This window comes from Protopterus annectens, chromosome 4.part0 (assembly GCF_019279795.1).
Source record: "Protopterus annectens isolate FY-2018-M chromosome 4.part0, PAN1.0, whole genome shotgun sequence".
In the NCBI taxonomy this organism is placed as follows: domain Eukaryota; kingdom Metazoa; phylum Chordata; order Ceratodontiformes; family Protopteridae; genus Protopterus; species Protopterus annectens.
Genome location: NC_056733.1, coordinates 891,186,099 through 891,206,196, shown reverse-complemented (window position 1 = coordinate 891,206,196; position 20,098 = coordinate 891,186,099). Strand labels below are relative to the sequence as shown.

At 44.2% G+C, this 20,098-nt stretch overlaps 1 protein-coding gene across 4 annotated transcripts in view; it reads left to right on the top strand.

Annotated features, from left to right (window-relative positions):
• Nucleotides 1–20,098, top strand: part of EIF4ENIF1 (eukaryotic translation initiation factor 4E nuclear import factor 1) — a 1,251,142-nt gene that overhangs the window by 244,396 nt on the left and 986,648 nt on the right. For all 4 annotated transcript variants that reach the window (XM_044068847.1, XM_044068848.1, XM_044068846.1 and 1 more), the window contains exon 4: nt 10,896–11,026. In XM_044068847.1, the coding sequence (XP_043924782.1) occupies nt 10,896–11,026 (131 nt within the window). The remainder of the gene's footprint in view (nt 1–10,895; nt 11,027–20,098) is intronic.

Sequence of the window (20,098 nt, the reverse complement as noted above, 5' to 3'; positions counted from 1 at the left end):
CTCCCTATTTGGGGGGCACCTGACTTCTGGGGCAAGAAAAACTAAAGAAAATGGTGTCTGCTGCCTGTTTTATACCCCTGATCTCATGGAAGAGGAGATGGCAACTGACGCAGGACCCAAGACTTTGGAATTTAGGCAGACTGAGGGCAACCTGCCAGCAGATTACCCAAATGTAATGACTGCAACAGTGAATGCACTCTACATCTACATTTATAGTAAGTGTACACAACTGTACTTTCTGCATGTTTCACTGTTGAAGTCATCACATTTGGATTATCTGCTTGCAGTAGCCCTTCCTCCTACCACCCTTAGCTTTGGGAATCTACCCAAATGTAATGACTGCAACAGTGAAACACTAAGAACAAGTACAGCTGTGTACACTAACCATAAATGTAGATGTTGGTGTATTCACTGTTGCAGTCCTGGTTATCCTCCTTCCAGCCCCCTGACTTCTTAGCTATACCTCTATTCCTCTTTACTGTGCTTAAAAGCTTTTTGGTGTATTTGCTTTTTGTTGGAGGTATAACCTTGTATATACGTATTTAATTGCTTTCCATTAGGGGGGCACCTGACATCTGGGGCAAGGAACTGATGTAATGGCTTTGGCTGCATGCTTAATACACCTGACTACCTGACGTCATGGAAAATGAGACAGTAACCAACGCAGGACCCAAGACTTTGATAATCAGGCCGACTGAGGGCTACTGCAAGCAGGTAACCTAAATGTGATGACTGCAACAGTGAATGCACTCTCTAACATCTACATTTTATGTTAAGTGTACACAACTGTACTTTCTATCTAGTGGTTGTCACAAACCAGATCTGGGTAGCTTCTGTTAAGCATGGTGGGATAAGGGGCTAGTTAAGCCAGTAAGGACTCTTCGAGCTGAACCCAACCAGAAATAAGAAAGGCGAGATAAAGGACAACAAACATGGAACGTTATGGTAAGAGTAAATCTTTTTTTGCTTTGGAGTAAATCCAAAAAAGTCACTTAACAAGCAGCCTTTTATCCCTATACTCATTTTCTCTCTAGCAATCTGCAGATGCTCCTCTTTTTTTTTTTTTTTTCTGATATTCCCCTTATTCTGCAATATCTTAACCTTTGTCAGTCCTAAATTCTTACTACTTAACCAGGTCTTTTATTTCTTATTAAATGGAATTTTCAGTTTATTCCAATCACTAGTTGAAACTTCTAAAAAAGTATCTATCTTCCCTAATAACCAATTTCTTCTGCCTATTCCTTAAATTCTTTGACATGTAGGTGGTAAAGCACCAATGTCATTAATTATTAGGCATTTTTATCCAGGTTAATGGCACATATGAAAGTTACTGGATGTATGTTTTCAATTAAATGTGCATGTTCCTGTGAAATAACTTGCATATCGTAACCCAGTTAGCGAATATGTGCTTTAAGGCATATGTAAATTCTGAGTTTTTACTACTGAATTAGTGTTCCATACTAAATATTTTTATAAATTTCAGAAATCTGCTTTCATGTTTTCCCTTCTAGGTCCCTCAGGTTACATCCTCAGTGTTGCGAATAGTTCCAGTCCCCACCTACAAGTATTCATCCCTGTATCCCTGCTAAAAGCTGATAATTTCTCTTAGAAGTTTCTTGAGCTGTACAATAGCAGTTTTAGGTGGAATATAAATGCATGCCAGCGTAGTCTGCCTACCTTGCCAATAGCCCCTTACGATCACAAATATACCACTGCCTTTTTCCCCTCTTCTGTCATTATTGGAGCTTCTCTAGCAGTTTAGTATAATTAATCCTGTTTTGTCCCTGAATCTGCAGAATTTCCACCCTGTAATCCTTTATCAAGTTGACATGCTCCCCTTCCAAATGCCTCCTGAACTACTGCTTTTTGCACTTTGCCTTAAGTCAGTGCTCTTATTGTCTCTTACCTGCGCGGGCTTTCACATTCCAAAATGTTTAATATAGCCATTATGAATCCCAAGTAGTATACAAGAGTTTGTTTTAAATGTTTATTTCCAGTGTAGCATGCACCCGCTAACGTTTGCCAGATGAATCTTGTTTTTCTAGTCTCCATTTGGACTGGTCACATCTTTGTAAGCCTTTTTGTTCTAATGAAAATCCTCCAAGAGAAACGCGTGTGCACCTTGACTTAACAATGTAGTCTTCAAATGAAGTTTAATCCTCCTGGTAGGAACCCTTTTCCAAAGTTGACAGCACACACATTGTGTGTATCCATGCTAATATGCATGTTGCAGTCTATGCTGCTACTCACACTAATTGCTCTCCCTTTCTTTGTCTTTATTCCCCTCACAGATGCGAAGCAACTTGTATGCTCTTAGACTTCGTGTTCTGGCTTGTATTTACCTCCCTTTGTAGTCTGCTTGTCTCCATTAAAACATGTACCAAATATACATACAGTTCTGCAGACCTCTCAATTTGCACTGAACACTTATTTACTAAATGCAAACATTCATTACCTTTGCATCCTCATTTGCTAGATTAGTCAAAAACTTTGTCAACTTTTGCTTGGGTAAAGTGTCTGGATTAAGACGTGACAAAACTACATATCTATACACTTACACCCCCACTTCAACTAAAGATTACAGCGTATTTAAACATACCATGTTAAGTTCAATCTCGCCGTTCATTCTTTACTGATGGATTTGGAGCTAATCCCTCTGCTCCGATACGATCAATTGCAAAGCTTGAGGTCTTCAAATAGCTCGAGGCCAAGTCCATATCCCATGATGCACCTGGAGTTACCTCGGATCTAGTTTGACACTCTAATAGAGCAAAGGTTCTGCATTAGGTCAGGCCAGTAAAATTGTTTTTCTACTTATTTCTTAATTACCTAAGCTATTTAAACTATGTAAATGTAACTTATTAAAGCTCTTACAGCTTTATAGTGTTACTTTACTTTAGTCTCTTTCCTTAGTCTGATTTAAAATTTTTTTCTAGTTGGCTTCTCATTTTAGGCCTAGTTTAAAGTGTGCTTAGTCAGTGACCTTTGTCACTAATTTGCTAAAAACTGTTTTGTGTAGTTTTTCTGTATAGTGCATTAAGCCTTCAGTTTAGGAAAGGCTTAAATTTTAAAATTACTGTTGGTTTTATTATTAACAGTAATTTTGTCTGACTAGATATTTAGACAGGATATTATATCTTAGCAGCTATCTCCTTTTTTTCTGTATAGCCTGCTATTGTGTGTTTAAAAAGTTGTGGTGACATTAAAGGCTTTTCCTGTCACTTTTATCTGTACATTGCATTTGGCATGTGTGATTTAGCCTGATATTTTTTAAGGCTTTTGGTAGCTGATTTACTGTAGAATTGTTTTGTGACAGTAATGGAGTTTTCCAATGGCTGACCAAGACAAGCATCCCAAGTCTGGGTTTAAGTGCCTAAAGTGTGGCCAAAAGATGCCTGTAACAGGCAGCCATGTGAATTGTGTATACTGTCTAGGAGCCCTGGATTTGCAAGACAGATGTGTTATTTGTCATTCCTTCTCAAGAGTCCTTCAGGAATAGAAGAGAACTTATCGACAGAGGGTTGTTGAAACCTTTGTTTCTCAAAGTTTTGAGTGACCAAGATGGATCCAGCAAGTCCTCAGTCTCAAGACTTCAGACTCCAAGAAATAAAAAATAAGACTGCGGCTCCACTGCCATCTGAACAGACAGTCTTCCTTTTGGAGCCAGTCCCAGTCCTGGAACTGGTGTCCAAAGCTCCAAAAAGTCCTTTACTTCAGTCTGTACCACCTTTGGTGTGCTCCTCTAGTTTCTTTATCATACTGTCAGAGCTGGATGTGGATCGTGTGGTGCAGAAGCTGGTAGTGGGACCGCCCTTGGCAAAATTATCAGGTTAGACACAAATGGCTTCAGAGCCGAAGACCCTTGCACCAGCTCAAACTATTCCTCCGCCGAGCCATGCTGGTCTTTTGGAGCCGGATGAGTCCGACCTGATAAGACCCGCGGCGCACACGCCTGCTCCAGTGTCTTCGGCTCCGTGCACTCTGCCGTCCTCTTTGCCAATCAAGGTCTCTAGGGCTGACGCACTCTAGTCGGGTCCAGGGGAATAGTTGGACCGACTTGTCAGTTCAGACTCCCTCTCGGAGCTTCAGCTTTGATGAGCTCTGGTCCTACCTCTGGTTCAGAGTTCACTGTCCCGGTGCCAGGGGTGTTGACTGTATTTTCACATCAGTTGGTTCCCTCACATCGGAGCAGAGGTGCTTTCAATGCCATGAGGAGTCAGGTCTCCCAAGACGTCTTCTACCTCAGATCTGCCTTCCTCCTCCCCTAAAGTGCTTGTGTCTGCTTCTGCCTCACACATCCTGACAAAGTGTAGACCCAGAGCCTCAGGAAGCCCCATTGGGAGGCCCCTGCTCTTCTGAGACCTCAAGTTTCCACTGAGGTTCCCAGGAAGAGATTGTGTAAGAGGAAACGTCTAGACTCCCTTCTGGAGTCTAACATCAGGTACGAACTTAGATGAGTCAGAAGTGTCCCCACGGTCCCCCTCTGAGTATATCCCACTTGCTGAGATGCTTTAAATCCTTAGGCAGAAGGGTAACTGGCAGTCCAAAAGCCCTACTGAGGATGTCCGTTCTCCTGAAGGCTTTCTGGTCTCAGCCCTCCAACTTTTGGGTGCGTCTGCCCTTCGATGAGCTTATGCAGCTGGTCTCATGAAGGGCATGGGAGTCTATGGATACTATGGCACCTGTCCCTAGGAGGCCCAATTAAAAATTTGTCTGTCAAGGGGGGACTGAAATTAAGAGAAGGTTCTAGTTGATGACATGGTGGTTGCGGCAGCCACCAAAAAGGAAATGAAACTTGCTAATCTATCCATCCTCTTAACAGACTCCAGGATTATGGATAGATATGGGAAGCGCATGTTTAGTTCAGTGACCTTTTGCTGTTGGTTCACTCAACTCTTTAACCCATTTTACCAGGTTACAAAGATCTCTTAGGAGCTAGGAGGTGCTCTTCAGGGTACAGTAGCTACAGGAGATTCTGACAAAGTTGCTGCTCAGCTTGCTACCCTCAGTTCTATAGTGAACTCATCCGTGCACCTCATCTCTTGCGCAGCTGATGGAATGAGTAGGGCAGCAGGTACAGGAGGAGTTTTTAGACACTCCTGGATGCGCTTGTGTTCCTTTGTGGAGCCCAAGTCATCCTTCGTGAACACTCCCTTTGATGGCTTGTCCCTGTTTGGCCCTAAAGTGAAGGAAACCATAACCAGGTGTGAACAAGAAAGACAGTCTGCTGTCGGGGTCTGTTTTTCCACGCCTACTTGATTCTACCCTAAAGGTAAAAGGGGAGGAAAAATGTGGTTCCAAAAATCCCAAGGAGCGTTTCGGGACACATGTGGTGAACCCCCCCCCCTCCAGAGGCAAGGAGGAGGCAATAATGGAAGATGCTGCCCTCATGGCAGAGGGGGTCCGCAACACCAGGGCGACAGATCTCTGAGAAGCCCTTCCAGCGCTCCTGAGAGGAGGCCAGATTGTCCTGCTCTGGAGGCAGTCGGGGATCACTTATCTTTGTATCCAGACCCCTGGCTCAAAATAAAAGCTGGGTACAAAGTGTCCTTTCCAGAGGATACTTCATCCCATTTGCCACACCCCTTCCACCCATAAGAAAAATCCTGGATGTTCCCAGTTTCAGGGAACAGGTAACAATAGAGGTCCAAACATTGCTAAAAGTCATTCAACCAGTCCAGCAGACCAGACAGGATCCGGCACATACTCAAGGTTTTCTTTGGTTCCAAGAAGACTCAGGACTGGAGACTCATTGGATGTCAGCAGACTGAACCAATACGTAAAAGAGAAGTTCCGGATGGTCATGCTTCAGTCTATACTCCCCTTCTTAGGATAAGACAATTGGATGTGCTCAATAGACCTGAAGGAGGTTTGCTACCACACAAATGGCCAGGCTATCAAGGGATCATTTGGGCTTCCAGATGGGAGCAAATCACTACCAGATTTGAGCCCTGCCCTTTGGTCTCACTACAGCCCCCAGAGTGTACAAATGCATGGCAGTGGTCACAGCTCACCTAAGGCTTCTAGATTTCCAGGTGTTTCTGTACCTAGACTATTGGCTCCTTACCACCACCAGGCATAAACTCATTCAGGCCAGGGAGTTCACTCTGTCACTCTGCAATCATCTGGGCATTGCAATCAACTTAGAAAAATCTGCTTTGTCGCCATCACAGCATATCTTTTATCAGGGCAGAGTTGGACACCACCACACTAAGGTTTCCAATAGAAAGTCTGTCTGTCTTTGTCAGCATGTCTGTGTTCTGATTTATCAAAAGAGCACCAGCCTCAGAAATTCTGAAATTAGGCATGATGGCAGCAGCAATTCTAGCCATACCACTAGTTCGTATGCACATACTACAGTGGCTGTTCAGTCAGTGGTCTTACCAAGAGCTTCCTGTGTCTCACTAGAATCACAAATTCCTGCAAAAAGGACCTTCAGTGGTGGTTGACCTCACTTCATGCCACGATAGGATTCCCATTTGTGCTACCCTCTCCAGTGGAAACTGAACAAAGATGCTTCCCTGATAGGGTGGTGGGGGCATTTTCAGAGAAAGATGGCCCAAGGCACATTGAATGATCAAGAGACACATCTGCATATCATTGTCGTGGAGATGAGCAGTACTTCTGGCATAGTATTTTCAGAACTGTTCCTCTTAGTATGGTTGCGATTCAGACTGACATGGTGGTCTGGTATTTGAACAAACAAGGAGGAACCAGGTCTTACCCCCTTTGTCATGAGGCTCTGTGTATGGCAGTGGGCTGTTTCCACCCAGCGCTTTCTGTTAACGCACATCCCGGGGAAATCCCAGCATGGTAGCAGACAAGCTCAGCAGGGCTATGTTGTCCCATGAGTAGTCTCTCAAAGAAATGGCGGACAGGATATTTTGCAGGTGGGGCCAGCCTTGCTGCGACCTTTTTGCCAGTCACATGAACACGAAATGCAGAAGCTACTTTGCCCTGATTCCCCCTCTGGGAGAAGGCCCAAGGGACGCACTTGTACATGATTGGCCTCTGGGTCTCCTCTCTGCATTTCCACCAATCCCATTGATACCCAAGGTTCTACACCAAGCAAAACCCCTGGGAGGGACCATCATTCCAATAGCCCCTCATTGGCCTACTCAAATGTGGTTCCCCTTCCTTCAACTTCATCTTTTGGAGGATCCTTTGATTCTGGACCCAGTTCCAGACCTGACACTCTGGGGATCTTCACCCCTCTTCAGTCCCTGAAGCTGACTGCTTGGCTGCTCCAATTTCCATCACCGCCAGATTCCATAACCTTGCCAATGAGACAAGAGATCATTTTATCTTCTCTGTCTTCTACTAGGAAGCTATATCCTATCAAATGGAAAAAATTTTCTGTGTGGGCTTCTAAAAATATTGATCCTTACCAAGCCCTTATGGCTGCCATTTTAGAGTTCTTGAGTAAAATTTTTAACAAAGGAGCTGCAGCAGCAACAGTTTCTGTTCATTTGGCTGCTATTTCTAATTTTCATCTTGGATTTGAAGGGTTGAATGTCACGTCTCACAAGTTATCCAAAGCTTTTCTCGGGGACTTTTCATATTGGACCACCTGTGAAATCTCCCTAATCTCCATGGAATCTAAATTGTATGATTTCACAGAATTCTTGTGACATTTGAACCAGCTTCCTCGTGACCTCATATTTTTGTCATGGAAGATTATCTTTCTGGTAGTTCTGCCTGCAGAGCTTCAGGCTTTCAGTCAAGCCTTCATATTTGATATTCCATGCTGACAGTCTCAATTTGGGCAAAAATGGGGGGTTTATTCCAAGTATGCACTTAAACCAATCTCAACCAGATTATTGATTTTGCCAGTTTTCTTCCTCCAACCATACAAACAATTTAGAGTATATGCTGCACAAACTTTATCACAGACGGCTCAGATTTTATTTGGATAGAACAAAAGATTTCAGAAAATCAGATGAGCCGTTTCATTCTCTGACTCCAGGAAGGGTAGACCAGTGGCTAAAATGACCATCTAAATAGTTATCTATCACCTTTGCTTATTCAGCTGCCAATATGCCTTTGCAGCATAAGATTAAAGCTCACTCAACCAGAGCAGTTTCTAGATCTGCTTTCTCTGCCAGACTTCCCACTGATGGCATTTGCGCAGCAGCCATTTGATCAAAACCTCGTACCTTTATCACTCATTACAAAAGTTGACAAGGCCTCGAGACTGGGCCTCCTTTTGGATCCACGTTCCTGAGAAATATACTCCTGTGAGCCACCCGAGGTTGACTGTGCTTGGGATGCTACCCATCGGTAATGAACGGCGAGATTGAACAACTTCACTTAAAGAAGTTATGTCCTTACCATAACGTTCCATGTGGGTTCATCTCGTCATTGTTGCGTCCCTCCCTCCTAACCCCTCCTGGGCTGTTAGATGACAGATGCTGGATCCATCCTGGTTACTCAATCCTTCTATACATTTCTCTTGGGAGTGAAAGAATGACAAATGGAATTATACGCAGCAAACAAGATTCCAGGTGCATAATGGGATAGGGACTTTGCCTCAAGCTGTTTGAAGACCTCGAGCTTTGCAATTGGCCATATCTGAGCAGAGGTATCTGCTTTGAACCCATCCAATAAAGAATGAAGGCGAGATTAACAACTCACATGGAACGTTATGGTAAGTACATGGCATTTTTTTATCCAACATTTATCTACGTTATAATGTTTATATTTCGTAATATTATAAAATTAAAAGGTGCCTGTTGCATGTTACATTACTATACAATTGAAAATTCACTTTATAACATGCAGTTCGTATCATGAAATGTCCCATTCAAATACTGTTGAGAAAAAAATAGTTTTAAGTTTGTTCTTTACTGTGTCCTTCCATACATTTTATAACAAGAAGTGGGCATTTTTCAGTCCTTAAGTTGAACAATATAACAAGTTCAGTCCTCCACTTATTTTATTGTAAAGCCAGATTTCCAAATTTTATGAATGCTTTTTCAGTGTTGCTGGTCTTGCTGTTCATCTCCATCTCACAACCCCAGACTCTGGTTCAAGTCCAGGATGCTCCTGATTCATTGGCTGCCATGCTTTTTTCCCCAAACATTTTTTAGCATTGGTAAAGGTTTCTCAGGCAAAGTCTGCTTCTCATTCTTCTGATAGTTCATAGTCCCCTTCTGCTTGATGGCTCACTTTTAGGCAGATTTGTATTTTCCCCCTAAGCCTGGTCTGGTTCAAAATGACTTGCTCCTCCAGGAAAAAAATCTTCTGAAAAAGATGGGAGCAGCAGCTTTAATCTCTTACCTGCGTTTGTATTCCATGATTGGTGGCGTACATTTTGCTTCTCTTGTCCCTCGTGCACAGTGAGTCATTTTCTACAACTTTCTTTGATTTCATATTTTGCCATTTGCCCCAGTTTAGTCAGGATGAAGTCTTCTGGTAGGATTGCATGTTTACTAATACAGGCCCTGGCTACTTCCTTATGGGTAGGTTTGGAGCATACACACTGTGCCCTTCAATTAACAAATCTTACTGTGGAATCTGTCCTGTTGCTTATTTGTGCTTTTCATAAAGCTAATGGCCTGTTCCTTCTAGTTTCTCCATTACTGCAGAAAATCTTAGGTTTTTCCTGCTTACCGTTTTGTTTTTCAAAATTGATCTTGACACTCAGCTAGCCTTTTCATTTTGATTTCTGATTTTTGCAGTTACCAGTTAATCTGAATAGCTGGAGTATATACAGACTAAAACTTTAATATGTTTTTTAATCAACTCTCAGTAAATGTTTCCTCATTACTGGAATCCCCCTCTTGTACTAAAGCTGAATCTTGAAACTGATGTTTTGCTGCAGGGTTTTCTCCAACTTTTCTAGTTTATTTTCTTCCAGGTTCTCCTTCACTGGCTTCCAGGCAGTGTACTTACTAGTCAGTAACTGAATTGTACTCTAGCTGGCAGAATTACTAGCTTTCAATTTGGATAGCTGAAATTAAGCTGATCAGTGTGCAGCGGTCTTTGACGTCTGCTTTTTTGGATATGTTTAAGTGAATTTGGATCATTCTAGTTCCAGCCTTGCAGGAATGTCTTGTGTTGCCTGTAGCATCCCCATTTCGCAATCTTCAGTTTGTCAAAGCCATTTGAGAAAGTTGTAAGTCTTGCACTTCATTTTGCTACATAATTCTGACCCTCTGTCAAGCTTGTTTGCTGCACCAATTAAAAGGCTACTGGTGGTATCCTAACTTTTCTCTAGGTAGTGGAAATTGAGGCAGTTTAAGAATTTCTTTCACTTGGGTTATATCTAATTTTATTTCTATTTAATTTTTTTAATATTTGTTAACCAGGAAAGTCCGACTTGGAAACAAGCCAATTTTCAGCAGAGGCCCAGGGAGAAATGCTCCAGAAATCCTTTTCTGTCAGACCCATAAATGGAGTTTCTGTAGACAAGTTTGTGATCTAGTTAACCATTTCCCCCCTGAAAGAGCATCTCTTATTCTGGATGTATACTTGGTATTCAAATTGTACAAGTAGCTTGAACTTTTTTTATCCTAAAATTAGAGGCTTAGTGACTTAAAGGCTGTAATGTATGTTGCTCTCCTTTTCACTTGCTGGTTTCTGAATCAAAAACTGCCTGTGTTTGACTCTGGCTGGGAGAATAGCTGAGAGGTATTTAAAGGATTTCACAGGTTAAGTCTTACAATCAACAGTGCGCGCACTTTCTGAAAATGAGCTAATTTAGTGCCACTTTTGTATTTGGATGAGGGAAGTAGGAATGCGTTTGGGAGGGATTTACCTTTATTGACATCTTCACTTCATTCTGAGGCTCAGAATCTAAAGTATTGTTACTGCCTTTTTTTGCCTTATTGAAACTTTCCTTTACACCAAGCATAACAATTCATTGTTTTTTCAATTGACTCTCTAATGTGCAGTGATGGTATTTGGGACCCAGAGAAATGGCATGCCTCGCTCTACCAAGGTTCGGGACGTTGCTCTCCTGTGGAAGGAGGTACCAAAAAAGATGTGGATTCTGATCGCACTTCACTCAAGCGAAGAATTCCAGGTTTGTTCTCGCACTTTGACTGCAGTGTTGAAGTATTGGTGTCTTTTAGGTGCTGTAATGTATTTGCATTTATTCCTTTTTATGTAGAACAGAATGTGATATAATGCATGCATCACTAATAAGATTTAAGAATGCAGAAGGTAAGCCACTGTCAGTAATGATATGTACAGGGGGTATATGTCGCAATCTATCTGTGGTGCAGTTGGATTTGGAATTAATCATGAGGCTAAAACTTTCAGTGTTACATTTTCAACAGATCAAACACATTCAGGCATACTAAAGTCACGTTAAGTAACTTGGTTACCTGTAAGAGTTCCCAGTAGGATTCATAAGTTCATAGTTTACTAGGCTAACAACCACAAGGGCCTTTTAAGCCTAGCCATACATCCCAAATCTGACAAGTTCTGGAACTTTTAAGTGTAAGCAGGAGTTTGGAAGATCATCTTTACAAGCAGGGCCTGGGAGATGAACTTTACAGGCTGCCTGTGCCCATTAGAGGAATAGGTGTAAAATTAGGGATGAAATTCATTTTCCATATCTCCTTGTAACACTGAAACGAATACTATTAATTCTGACAATGCTACCTTTCACATTAACCTAAATGGTTTTACCCAAACCATTACCTCTACAACTAGGCTTACTAAGCTAAGCAAGAAACAGACTAATGTTAAATTGTCAGTCTCGCCTTCATTCTTGCTGGATGGGTTCGGAGCCGATCCTCGGCTCCGACTCGGCACTTGCTTTAGCTCGAGAACTCCTTTTACCAGCTCGAGGCAACCCTATATCCCATGATGCAAGGCGGAACTACCTCAGATCTCGTTTGCCGCTTAGCGAAAGAGGTCTCCTTTGCCAGCTGAGGTAAGTTTTTCTTTGTAAAATAAGAAAAAGAGTAGTTAGGGGTTTATTTTTCCCTTTTAGTGTCAGTTTAGTCTGTAGTTAGTTACAGCCCACCCTATTCCCTTGTTTTCAAACTTTTTATAATCTTTAGTCTAAAGTTTTTTAGTCAGGCCTACTTCCCCTTTGGTTATTCCCTTCCTGTGTGTTTGTGTAAGGGATTAATTTGTGTGTTTGTTGGGATTGTTTGTGTTTCCATCCTCCTAGGATGTCAAAGGAAGGCAAGGTCTCAGGCTTCAAGAAGTGTGACCAGTGCTGTCAGAAAATGTCTGACAGACGGTCACACTTCTTGTGTTTATTGCCTGGGGCCTTTGCACCTGCAGGACTCCTGTGCTTTATGTCATGCTTTTAGCCAGAGAGTCCTGCAGGAAAGGAGGAATAAACTCATCCTCCGAGGCTTACTTAAGCCAGAAGGTTCTCCTCCTAAATTAGGGTCAGGAAAACCTTCTAAACCACTGAAGGCTCAGGCTACAGTGTCCAAGCCTCCTCCGATGGCTCCGGCTCCGTCTGAGCCGACATCGGCTCCGGCTGGAGCTGATGCATCTGCTGTTCGAGTAGTGGGTTCAGCGCCGACCGGCTCCGATACCCTGACTACTGTGGCCTTGTCGGCTCCGGCTGGAGCCGACACTTTATCCAGCATCGGAGCAGAGATATTCTCTGCTCCATCTGGGGTTCAAGGGACTTCGGCTCCGATGGCTTCGACCCGTAAGAGATCCCGGTCCCCTTCTATACTGAGTATCCACTCGGCTCCGGGGTCTCCTCTTTTGTCTGAGCGGAGCCGATCTTCGAGATCTTCCAGGCTGTCTGACCACGATTTAGAGAGGGTGGTAAGCAGGCTGTTGAAGTCTCAGGCACTGGCCCAAATGCTCCATAGCCCGTCTCAACAGACTTCGGCTATAGCCCCAATCCTTGAACTTCCTCCTCCGACTCCACACCGCAGTTCGGAGCCGGAGCTTCTCGGGACAGCGACTGTTTCGATGCCGGAGCCGATGCATCATTCGGCTCAGTCGTTCTCGGCTCCAATCTCCTCTTTGAGACCTTCCTTGGAGGGATCCGGTCGTCAGGTTTCCACTGTCTGCTCCGAGGGGGCTAGTGGCATTGGACCCTTGTCCGACCCCGCTCTCCCTCTCGGGGCTTCGGCTTTGGTAAGCTCGGCGCCGACATCGGCCTCTGAGCCTTCTCTCTCTTTGGAGCCGGCCATTCCTGTTTCTTCGGAACAGGTGTGTTCCGGCCTCCCGGGGAGGGGAGCCTTTGAGGTGATGAGTGTCCTGGCCTCTGAGCCTGGTCAACGGTCCATCCCTCTAGCTCCTCCCTCTTCAGTGCCTGCAGATGCCTCTTGCCAACCTCTTGCTCACAGGCCCAGGGATCCATCGCCCCAGGTTTCCCCACTGGGAATTTCCTCCTCTTCCGAGGTTTCTCCTGATCCTGCAGGGGAACCCCCTCTGAAGAGGACGTGTAAGAGGAAACACACAGACTCCCCTGTGTCTACTACGTCTGATACCGACTTAGATGAGTCTGAGGGTTCCCCACGATCCCCCTCTGAGGATGTCTCTTTTTCAGACATCCTTGAGCTCCTCAAACAGAGGGGGAATTGGCCCTCCATTGACCCCTCCGAGGATGAGTCTGTATACCTGGAGGCTTTTGGATCCCGACCCTCCACCTCCTGGGTGTCTCCGCCTTTCGACCCACTCATGCAGGTAGTGGCTCGTAAGGCGTGGGCGGCTCCAGATTCTGTGGAACCTGTCCCCAGAAGACCATCCAAATTCATTACGGCCCCATCGGACAAACAGTTCCTTTCCAAGGGTGTTCCGGTGGATGCTATGGTGGTGGCGGCTGCCACTAAGAAGGAATTGGCGGATCCTTCAGTACCTGTCCATCCTCCTAATAAGGACTCTAGGACCATGGACAGGTATGGAAAGCGGATGTTTTCTTCAGCGACCTTTGCTATGCGTTCGCTGAATTATCTTTGTCACTTCACCAGGCTTCAACGAGATGTTCTCAAGGAACTGGGAGAAGTAGTCCAGGATCCTTCTGCTGCTGGGGCTCAGGAAAAGATTGCCTCGCAGCTTGCTATCCTGAATTCCATATCTAACTCTTCCATGCGGCTCATATCCTATGCGGCCGATGGAGCGAGCAGGGCCGCAGGCACAGGAGTTGCTCTTAGACGCCAAGCCTGGATGCGGCTTTGTAAATTGCGGACCCCTTTAAGGCGTCCTTCACTAATACCCTTGATGGTTCGGCTTTGTTCGGACCTCAGGTGAAGGATACCTTGACCAGGTGTGAGCAGGACGGTAAAACTCTTTCTGCCGTTGGAGTCCAGTTTTCCACTCCTTCTAGACCATACCCCAAGGGTCAGAAGTTTTGTAAGATGTGGTTCCGTAAAGCCCAAGGAGCTACATCTGACACACGTGGTCAGTTTACCCCCAGAGGCAGAGGGGTAACAATAATAGACGCCGCCCTAGAGGCAGGGGGGGTCCTCAGAACCAGGGCAACAGGGAGTCTCTTCCTGAGAAGCCCTTTCAGCATCCCTGAGGTGTTGCCCGACTGTCCACCCTTGGATGCAGTCGGGGGAAGGATTTCACTGTACCCAGTAGCCTGGCAATCCCTATCTCAAGAGATGTGGGTACAGTCGATTATATCCGAGGGTTACAAAATCCCCTTGAAGGTTTCCACCTCTTCAATCCCTTCCAGACATCTCACCCGGTCAAAGGGATTTGGCAGAACAGGAGGTTTCAAAGCTCCTAGAAAAAAGAGCCATCCAGACTGTGCCAGCAGACCAGGTAGGATCCGGCGTCTACTCCAGATTCTTTTTGGTCCCCAAAAGGACGGGAGATTGGAGACCAATATTAGACCTGAGCAATCTGAACAGATTTGTCAAGAAGGCAAGATTCCGGATGGTCACTCTTCAGTCCATTCTGCCCTTTCTGGGCAAGGACAACTGGATGTGCTCTATAGACCTTCAGGATGTGTACTATCACATAAAGATTCACAGACGCTCCAGAAGGTTTCTCTGCTTTCGGCTAGGGACCAGTCATTACCAATTCAGAGCCCTGCCCTTTGGCCTCACTTCAGCCCCCAGAGTGTTTACCAAATGCATGGCAGTGGTCACAGCTCATCTGAGACGTCGAGGATTCCTGGCGTTTCCCTATTTGGACGACTGGCTCCTCTCCGCCACCACCAAGTGTCAGCTTCTTCAGTCCAGAGACTACACTCTACAGCTTTGCAGGAGTTTGGGAATTTCAGTAAACTTCGAAAAATCTTCTCTGCTGCCTTGCCAATCTATCACCTTTATAGGCGCAGAATTAAACACCGTCAAAATGTTAGCCAGACTAACAGATCAAAGAATTCTGGACATCCAAAAATTTGTTCGGCTCCTTTTGCAAAGCAACCAGATCAAAGCCAGATTTATACTGAAGGTTCTAGGTCTTATGGCTGCGGCCATTGTTCTTCTTCCACTGGCTCGCTTCCACATGCGTCTTCTGCAGTGGTCGTACCACAGTCTCCCGATGAGGCACGAAATCTTGGTAACAGTCGTGCCGAGCTCATCTGAACTGGTGGATATCTTCCCCTCTTCTTCATCAGGGCTGACCCTTTATTCCCCCTCCTCCAGTTGCCACAGTCACTACGGATGCCTCTCTGATCGGGTGGGGGGGGCATTAGGGCAGGATGGTCCACGGGACGTGGCAACCCATAGAATACCATCTGCACATAAATGTCCTGGAGATGAGAGCAGTGCTTTTAACGTTGCAAGCCCTCAACGACTTTCTTCCACGGGGACTATTGCAGTACAGACGGACAACATGTCCGTAGTCTGGTACATCAACAAGCAGGGCGGGACCAGGTCCTATCCGTTATGTCGAGAAGCTCTCAGACTTTGGCAGTGGGCGATCTCTTCTCAGCGGTTTCTGATAGCAACGCACATCCCCGGCAGGTCCAACCTATTAGCGGACAGGCTGAGCAGATCCATTCTGATTCCTCACGAGTGGTCTCAATCTGTAGTGGATCAGATTTTTCTGAAGTGGGGCACTCCTTGTTGCGATCTTTTTGCTACTCCTCAAAACAACAAGTGCCCTGATTTCTTCACTCTTTCCCCTTCCAGGCCAACCTCTGAGAGACTCTCTAACCCAGGATTGGCCCCGGGGACTTCTGTATGCTTTTCCTCCTTTTCCTTTGATTCCACAAGTCATTCAGAAAGCCACCGTTTTGAGAGCCAAGTTGATCCTCATTGCCTCATATTGGCCTCGACAAATTTGGTTTCAGTCTCTGCATCGTCACCTTCTGGTGCAGCCCTGGCATCTGGACCCAGTTCCGGATCTTTTGATCCACTAATCGGGTCAGCAGCACCGGGCCATTCATTCTCTCAACCTCACTGCTTGGTTGCTCCACTTCCTACCCTAGCCAGGCTACCGATGATTTCTGACTCAGAGACATTTTAGTCTCTTCCTTGAAGTCGTCCACTAGGACTGTTTATGCTAGCAAGTGGCGACGTTTTTCTATTTGGGCGAATTCCAGAAATATTGACCCCTTTACTGCTCCTGTACATTCGGTTTTGGATTTCCTGGCGGAGGTTTTTCATTCAGGATCCTCGTCATCTACAGTCAAAGTACAACTGGCTGCTATTTCTAAGTATCATGTTGGCCTGCATGACAATAACATTATGTCTCCTAGGTTATGCAAGGCCTTTCTTAGAGGAGTTTTCCTCCTAAAACCACCTATAAAGCATCCTCCTCTGCAATGGGATCTAAACTTAATGTTGGCATCCTTGATACTACCTCCCTTCGAGCCGTCTGCTTCATGTTCTTTGAAGTTATTGACCTGGAAAACTATATTTTTGCTGGCTGTCACTTCTGCAAGAAGGGTTTCCGAGATTCAGGCTCTCTGCATCCGTTCCCCTTATTTGGTTTTTCATAATGACAGGGTATCAAGAACTAACCCTTCCTTTCTTCCCAAAGTCGTATCTCAAACCTACATTAACCAATCTATAGATCTACCAGTCTTTTTCCCAAATTATTCCGACAGAGCTGAACAGAAACTGCATTTTTTGGATGTCCATCGTCAGCTCAGGTACTATTTGCATAGAACTAAACAATTCAGAAAATCGGACCAATTATTTGTCTCCTATGCAGAAAACAGGATAGGTCTTCCAGTATCTAAAGTGACCTTATCCAGATGGTTGACTTCCACTATTTCCTATGTGTACTCTCTCAGGGGCAAACAGCTATCTTCTAAGCCAAAAGCACACTCAACCAGGAGTCTATCCACTTCTGCAGCTTTTCAGGATAGACTACCCATTGATACCATTTGTGCAGCAGCTACTTGGGCCACACCTCATACCTTTGTCTCTCATTACAAGTTGGACTTGGCCTCTAGAGATAGGGCCAGTTTTGGTTCCACAGTTCTCAAGAGTCTGTTCCATTGAGCCACCGGGATACAGGTGCTAGGGACGCGGTCCCATCCAGCAAGAATGAAGGCGAGATTGACAACTTAACATTTAGAAGTTATGTACCTACCATAACGTTCCATGTTAGTTGTCTTCTCTCGCCTTTTTTCTTGCGTCCCTCCCTCCTTCCCCCTGGCCTGGACAGATCTTGGAGAGTTCCTATTAGATTGTTTCCTCCGGTACGTTGTTAGGAGGATTTCTTTTAGGAACCATTGTTCCTATTTTCTGTTAGGATAGTCTTTAGCAAGGTTAGTTAGCTGCCAAACGAGATCTGAGGTACTTCTGCCTTGCATCATGGGATATAGGGTTGCCTCGAGCTGGTAAAAGGAGTTCTCGAGCTAAAGCAAGTGCCGAGTCGGCTCCGAACCCATCCAGCAAGAAAGAAGGCGAGAGAAGACAACTAACATGGAACGTTATGGTAGGTACATAACTTCTAATTTTAGACTGGATTCTAATAAACAAAGCTAACATCACCTATAACGTTGGGACCATGCCTGATTATCTCGGTGACCATTGCTTAACCTACATTACAAGAGAGAAGACTGACTATCTTCACCTCCCTAACATAAGAAAAATACGTTCTACTAAACACTTCAAAACGAACTCAGAGCTTGTAACTGGAACCCCTTAATAACTCTTCCACTTAAAGAAGCAGTTTTATTCTTTAATTCTACTTTCCTTTCTATCTTGGATAAACATGCTCCTGAGCGTACTATTAGAATGAAGTCTAATACAGCCCCTTGGCTCACAAATGAAACTAAAAAACTAAACCTCTCAAAATAAAATTTGGAATAAATGGAGATCACATAGAATCATCTCTGATTTTCTGCACTTTCGCCAACTTAGAAATCTTTCCAAGAAAGCTATTCTCACAGATAAAAGAAAATACTACTGCAACCTACAAGAAACCAACTTAAATAAACCTAAACAATTTTGGTCCTCTAATAGACTCCTTTCACCAGGAACAGCTAAAACTCCCTCCCCTCTAAATGCTGACCCAGACTCCCCTCTTCTAACTGCAAATGCTTTTAACTCATTCTTCTTTGAAACCATTCAATCTCTTGCTAAACAAACACCAATAACTTCTATCCTCCCAATAACCAAGTAGATACTACCTACAGCTTCACTCTACAACCCATCTCTACCTCATCCACCTTCAAACTTATCCTTAAACTGAAACCATGTACCCCCATTGCTGACAAACTCCCTTCCCTTTTTCTGCAAAAAGCAGCCAAAGAAATTGCCCACCCAATTTTGATACTCATCAATAGGACCATCCAAGAAGGAACTATCCCTCATATATGGAAAATCTCTCGTATAATCCCTGTACACAAAGGAGGTAACTCTATTGACTATTCAAACTTCAGACCTATTGCTCTTCTCTCTCCTTTAGCAAAAATTATGGAAAAATGTATTCATCAACAACTTGTACAATACCTCTCTTCACAATATTTTATCTAACTGTCAACATGGCTTTATACCTCACCATAGCACCACCACTGCCCTCCTTTCCTTTGTAGCTACAGTTAACAATCACAACAATAATCTATTCTCTTCTGCCCTTTTCATTGACCTTTCAAAAGCTTTTGACATGGTCAACCACTCTTCTCTAATTATCATTCTCAAATCCCTCTCATTTGATAGCCTTGCCATCAAATGGTTTACATCTTACCTTAGTAACAGACAACAAGCCGTTCTTTGGGATAGCCACATCTCCTCCTTACTCCCCATTACTATTGGAGTCCCTCAAGGCTCCATTCTTGGTCCTCTCCTCTTCTCCCTCTGTATTAATGATCTCCACTGTGTAATTCCTCAAGCTACGTGCATCCAATACGCAGACGACTCCACTATTATTTGTTCAGCATCCTCCTCTTCAGATCTTAGCTCACTTACTCAAACTATGTTTAACACTGTAGAAACATGGTTTACTAGACTGTACCTACTTCTCAATGCTAAAAAAACCAAACCTCCTCTTCACCCCCACCACTCGTACCTCTCCACTAAACTTCACCATCTCCTCAAACAACAACACTGTCCTCTCTCCTGACTCTACAACTAAACTACTAGGAATTACCATTGATAACACTCTTTTGATCAACACATCAACAACACCATCAAATCAGTTAACAGAAAAATAGGATCATTATACCATATTAAACAATTTCTTACACCATCTACCAGAACTACTATTGCTCGCTCCAATCTTATATCTACTCTCTTCTACGCCTCTCCTATCTTCATCAACCTTAAGAAAACTAACCTAAACTAGCAACTTGCTATAATAACATTGCCCGCTTCGCCACTGGTAACCCTTTTAGAACCCATCACTGCCTCAATTTGAAACAATTAGGCTGGCTGCAACTACAAAACTACCTTATGATCTCACAACTGTCTATTGCCCACAAATTACTGTACCAACCTAGTAATACCCCTATACTTTCTCAACTGTTACTCCCTTATAATAATCTCACCTCTCTTCGTTCCTCTTGCAAACTCATGACCAAACCCATAAAGGCCCACAACATAGCTGGTGACTCTCTTTTCACCAACACTGTAGGCAGAATATGGAATTCCCTGCCCAAAGAGTTAACTCTAATCTCATCCTTATCTCTCTTCAAACTACAAATTAAAATGTACTTCCAAAACCACTGGCTTTGTTCCTGCAGTACACCAGGCTGTCTTATCTCTCCCCACCCTCTCGATACCTTTAACCCTTTACTGCTTAAAACTAGCCTCTA